The 6,224-nt window shown below is 49.1% G+C and overlaps 1 protein-coding gene across 1 annotated transcript; it reads left to right on the top strand.

Moving 5' to 3' along the window:
- The first annotated feature begins 1,091 nt into the window (after positions 1–1,091).
- On the top strand, positions 1,092–5,986 carry OLIG2 (oligodendrocyte transcription factor 2). The gene is made up of 2 exons (XM_069204020.1): positions 1,092–1,285; positions 3,732–5,986. Exon 2 carries the CDS (start codon positions 3,765–3,767, stop codon positions 4,584–4,586), a length of 822 nt encoding a protein of 273 aa, XP_069060121.1. The 5' UTR covers positions 1,092–1,285; positions 3,732–3,764; the 3' UTR covers positions 4,587–5,986.
- The last annotated feature ends 238 nt before the right edge of the window (positions 5,987–6,224 follow it).

Genomic DNA, 6,224 nt, shown 5'->3' with positions numbered 1-6,224 from the left:
ACTCTACCACCAGGAAGAGGGTACAAGTACAGCACACCTGTCCGCTGCATTGGAGACACTACAATGTTGTCCGCACACCAGGAACTCTGGAAAGTTATACCGGGTGAAAAATTAATTGCACACTGTACACTCACAAACCCTGATTTAAGATGATCATGTTAGATCCTGTGTTTGGGTCACCTCATCCCCTCAGTAGCAGAAGCGTATGCCCGGTTTCACAAATGTACAGTCTGTCACGCAGGCCGCTGGATGTGCACGCAGTCCACCCGTTCAAGCCACTAGTGTACAATATACAATTCACAGGCACTGCGGTGAGCACAAACGTTTCATCAACCCCTGTACTTTGTTTATGTTCGGTTTAACATGAGGCGAATCAGACCCAGGGGCCTTCAGGCGTGTACAGCATACGAGAAACAAACACGATGGGATGTTACATGAGTAAAGTGGGCACGCACTGCCAGAAGTCTATGCTTAGCGTTCAAGCATCACTGTGCCTGTCCTTTGTAATTGCCAGTCAGGTGTCTGCACACTATATCAGCGTGCAAACACTTACACGTGTGCAGCCTAGAGCCCCCGCCCAGGCAAAGGGATATGTCCACAGAAGAGCGGGGCATGCAGTGTGTGTATAAGTGCAGTCTATATGACCAGGCAGCGGAGTTTGCACTTAGTAAATCAACGCGTTCCTTTCGCCCCGGATGATGTTCGGGAGTTGGCACCTCGGTAAGTGGATAAGTAAGTGCGGGATGATAGTGCGCATTGTCACAGTAAGTGTTTACTTTGGGTTAAAAAATCCTGATGTGTTTGTGAAAGCCATTAAAACCCTCGGGAGATGCATCCCGCTGGAGTACTCTTGGGGGCGGGGCCCTGTGCCGGGTGTGTTTCTTTTCAAACTGTGATTGTTCTCGCTGCCGCTGGGGTTTGTTTGGTCTGTTTTCTTCGCCAGCTGTTCCCAAGGCTGTCACTGTGTGCAGTGTTGGGGCTGTGAGTGTGGCAGGGTTCCCACTCCCTGCCTGCTATTGGCTGCTTCTGGCAGAGGAGTGTGTCCTGCAGTCGCCTTGAGTGACATCAGGCTTGCAGCCCCCCACCAGCACTCGCCCATTGGCCAGTCTGCTCGCCCCCCACCCCTCGCTCCCGGGACAACAGCACTGTGCTCCCCCGGGAGCTGGTGTCTGATCCGCCTATAAAAACCAGAAGAGACCCCGGAGGTGGTGATTACCCTGTCACAACAGCCACAGATCTCACAGAGGACCGACCGACGCCGGCACCGCCAGTCACAGGCAGACAAGTAAGTGTCTTCTCTGCTCCATGCATGTCAGCCACAGGCAACACACAGGATGGGTGTGTAGTGGGGGTCTCTACCGAAGTAAAGGGTGTAATAAGTGTCTTCTCTGCATCGTGCATACCGGCTACTGGTAACACACAGGAAGGGTGTGTTGTAGAAGTCTCTGGGTCTACATTGAAGTAAAGATGTGTGTCTTTTCTGCACTGTGCATGCCAGCCACTGGGAAAACACAGGAAGGGTGTGTTATGGAGATCTCTTGGTCTGCATTGAAGTAAAGCTGTGATTGTCCTCTCAGCACTGTGCATAGCAGCTACCGGGAAACAGGAAGAGGACGTTGTTTAAACCGAGTTGAGAAACTGTTAACGTTCTTGGTTAAAAGTGTGAGAAGCATCTCCCTAAAAATGGAAACCGAGGCAGAGTGGTGAAGGGCTCAAGTACAGAGTACAGGTAGCTAACCTGAGCACTTTCTGGCTATCTCAGTGAACATGTAACCGGCTGTCCCGTTTGACTTCGATTCAGCACCTACTGCCGGTGTTCAGCCCGCTTTGAAGCACCGGTTTGGGGTTGATAAGGAAGTCAAGGCACCGTGACATAAAGATGGCTTTGTAAGGGTCACGTTGCGAGTTAGAAATCATGCCAAAGAAAAGAACAGTTTATGGTCTCCACTTGCAAAGCAAATAATGTTTACGGATTAGTGATGAATTCAGGAAGAGAACAGGTGACTTGGGCACCTTTGTTGCTTCAATCAATTTTACTGTCCATCATTAATTATGCCTTCTACCTGGTTGTGTGGTTTCGGAAACAAAAGTGTGTTGGGGGCACTTTATTTTGTTCCAGCAGCAAGAAATTTGCTTTGGGAATCGATTTAGCCATTAACCGGACTTTGATAGGCGAGTTTTACTCATAGCATAGTTAAGTGAATGTTGTCATTAAAATGCACCCCGTGTTAATGTGCGGCTGTATTTAATAAATTCGCGCGCTCTTCAAAGGCGTATTCTAGCCGCGTTTTTAAACTAAGCCTGCGTGGCTAAGGTTGCTTATTAGGCAAGCACCGTCCTATGCAAACATTGCCAGGTTTTGTTTGTATGCTTCATTCGTGTGTCTATATTATTTGATCTGATGTCAGTTATCGTCGTGTACCCAAGAATGATACACTCTTCACGAAGTCTGCCACAAAATGATGCTATAGCCGCTGCGGCTTGAACTGCCGCGAGGCGGGTTTCATCAGACTGTCTAAGCGGTGGTGATCCTCATTTGGAAAACTACACGTGATCGGGGGGTAGTGTGAAATGTTGTGAGTTTACACAATTGTCGAAACGCGCTCATACCGCCTGTAGGCGCAGCGCAGAACATGAGGCGGTATAAATCATGTGCGCGAGGTCGGTGTCTGGCTTTCATATGGAATTATTATGTCCACGGATTTATTATTTTCTATCCTGTGCCCGAGTCTAGGTATTTTTATCGTGCGATTCAGTCTGCCGCGCTGCTGAATTATTGGATGCCTAAGTGTTTGGTTTACTTTAATTTACAATTGTCTGCAAATGCATGGGTATAATGAGTTACTAGGTCATATATGTGTGTTCGGGCTGAGGTGTTTAGTTATGACTTATTCTTTAGTACGGGAATGCATTTAGGGAGTTGAATCACATGATCCGATAACGGATTTTTGAGGCAGAATGGTTAAGTTACAATCGGTGAATTTACAGGTTGTTGCGTTACATTATCATGTGGCACATCAACGGATTAGTGGTTTAAGTGGAACTTTACATTTGTTTTTTTGAGAAATTATCGGTATGCTTGGATTTTATGTCTTGAGTTCAATTTAGCCAGTGACTTCAAATTGGAATGCCGGGGGGGGGGGGGGGGGTTGGAGGGTTTGGACTGCCTTCTATAGTTCACTTGATAGCTTTTACTAAGGGCATATGGTTAAGGCTCCTTGCGATTTTATTGCAGCAGTGTTCATTAGGGGTTGATGAGAACTTCATTACATGGTGTTTATGGGTCGGGTCTGCTATATGGCTTTTCCCTGCTTGGTTCCGTTTAAGAGTCCGCTGTTTGACTTTAATGTACGTTTTTGAGGTTGCTGAATATAATTTATTAAGGGTCACGTTTGTGAGATCTGCTGAGCGACTTAACGGAGGTGGCGTGGTGCGTCTTCGTGATTGGCACACTTCCAGACTGCTCTGTGAGAACTGATTAGATGGTGACATAACGGAGTATTTTTGGAAGTAGCTACGCTATCTGTAAAATATATGTGTTGGCTGTGGTCGAGTGTCTTTGCAAGAACATGTTTTGGTACTATTCTGTGCCTTCAACCGTCATGTTAATGGGGTGGAGGGCGGGGTCACTTTATTAAACTGTCGTGAATGTGCACAAAAAACATAACTTTGTCGCTGCAAGGTATGTCCCATCTCCACAGCCTAACCCCCTCCTTTTCTCTTCTCTCCAGCACAGCCCTCTCGTGACCCGGACAGGCCGCAGAATGGACTCGGACGCCAGCCTGGGTTCCAGCCGGGCATCGTCGCCGGAAGGGGACAGCATCTTCATGAGCCACGCGCGGGGACGGGGTGGCTTCGCCGGCGCCGTCTCATCGTCCACGCAGAGCGACTCCCCGCCCGGCGCGGCGGGCAGCGACCTGAGCGCCGAGCTGCGCAGCGCCATGGCCATGGCGGCGGCCGCCGTGTCTGGCGCTGGCGGGGACCAGCTGGCCGCCTTTAAGGCCGCCGCGGCGGCCGCACACGCCCAGGCCAAGAAGGACCGGCGTCCGCTCTCGGAGCCGGAGCTGCAGCAGCTGCGGCTTAAGATCAACAGCCGCGAGCGGAAGCGCATGCACGACCTGAACATCGCCATGGACGGCCTGCGTGAGGTCATGCCCTACGCGCACGGGCCGTCAGTACGCAAGCTCTCCAAGATCGCCACGCTGCTGCTGGCCCGGAACTACATCCTCATGCTCTCCAGCTCCCTGGAGGAGATGAAGCGGCTGGTCAGCGAGATCTACGGGGGCGGTGGGAGCCAGCACCACCACCCCGGCTTCCACCCGGCTTGTGGCAGCGCCCTTGCACACTCGGCTGCCGCCGCCTTACCAACCTCTGCAACCCACCACCCCATCCTGCCCCCTCCGGGACCCCTGAGGCCGCCCCACGGCCTGCTTAAGTCCCCACCAACCCCGCTGGGCGGGGGAGCCTTCCAGCACTGGACGGGCATGCCTTGTCCGTGCAGCATGTGCCAAGGGCCGCCCCCGTCGCACCTGTCTGGCATGGGGAATACGGGCCTGGTGCCCAGGCTCACGGGAGACTCTAAGTGAGTACCCACGATCCAACTCGGGACCTTTCGAGCAAAGACTTACCATCAGGAGAGAAAGGACAGGATGGACACGATGTGGAGGGTAGTTTTAACAAATTACTTTATAATGACTCCCATGAAAAAAACTGAGCTCAACGGACTGCATGTTTCCTTCACACTACGACCCCACAAGAGAGATCGAAGCAGCACGGAGCTTTCAAGCATCGCGGATTAACCGATCATCTCTATATGCTTCCTGTTTTATGACCCGGGATGTGGCCCTCTAAAGTTTGTTGAAGTTGCAGTTGGGTCAACATTTCCACCTCACTCTTAAAGAACTGCCCATTGTGCGTTGATAGACTGGAAGCCCTGCAGCATCATTAGCCAAACTCCCCGAGTACAGTCACTGCTCGTGTCACTCACTGTGCGAGCCCCACCCGCATTACATATGAAGTGCCGTTTGAGCTCCCTTTAACAGTTCAAGAAACAGTTAAGTGACTAGTGGGCCAGAAAATGGCAACTCCACTGTTCACCTCTACCTTCTCGTATATTGCCCCTCTACCTTCATCTCAGGCACATTTAATACACTTTTAAATTAACTATTTGGTTCAGAAGCGTCCATTCTCAACATTCCATCTGCACCTCATTGCACAGCAGTCCCCACACCCATCAACATGAGCCATGTATTGTTAGCGAACTATTCAGGCGAAGCATCGTACTCGAAAATAGTCCTTCATCTCTCTGTAGGACAGTTCAACCATCAAAAGCACAACCTAGAAACTGCAAGTGAACTGCCAGGGCACACAAACACAACCCCGTTGATTCCACCACGCCTTGCTGAAGCATGCATGATTTTTTAGCTCACCTCTCGTGGGCGCCAACTACAGTTAGATAGGATCTCTTTTATTATGTATATTTATAAATATGTACATTACAAATATTTTGATAGAAAGTGAAAATAGTTTTCTGGATTAAACAAATCGCCTTAGTTTTATTGTGTCCTACCCGCCCCCCACCAGAACTACCACGCGCCAACATGTTTGTATGAAAGAAACTAGTTTACGTCTGTTTTCTTATTTTTGGATTTGTAAATATGCAATGTCATGATGAGCTCGAGAGCTTTGCCTTGTGAATTTTAAGGTTTCAGCGCACACATTTGTTTTCCGATTTTGCCAAGTTTTACAGAACTGCAAAAGCATGTCCCTGTGTTTTACATGTTTAAACAACGCACTGCCTTTTCAGAGTCTCTGAACTGCACTTGTGATCGTATCTGAACAGATATAACAAAACACTTTCATATCCCTTGGCGAGATTTTATCGTGTTTATTTTTGTAAAAAATGCTAACATATTTATTGCCTTTGGTTGCAAAATGACAGTGAACCACTGTTAAGAATTTAAATAAAACAGTTTTATGTAAATAACATCTCTGTCCTTTGTGTTGTGGGGGCGGGAAGAGCGCGAGTGCGAAATACCGTGTAGACTCTACAAGCTGCAGTATACGCTGTTCTACATCACCACACAGTACTTCGTGACTCCTTAAACGAATCCCTGGTAGATACCTGTGCTGTGTTTGAAAACCTGGTACATAATTATACAGGACCACGGTGCGTGCTGCGGTATACTAATACTTGATACGCCACACGTGAATCTCCTGTACAT

The sequence above is a fragment of the Pleurodeles waltl genome, chromosome 8 (genome assembly GCF_031143425.1).
Source record: "Pleurodeles waltl isolate 20211129_DDA chromosome 8, aPleWal1.hap1.20221129, whole genome shotgun sequence".
NCBI lineage: Eukaryota > Metazoa > Chordata > Amphibia > Caudata > Salamandridae > Pleurodeles > Pleurodeles waltl.
This window is presented reverse-complemented; position numbering and strand designations above follow the sequence as displayed.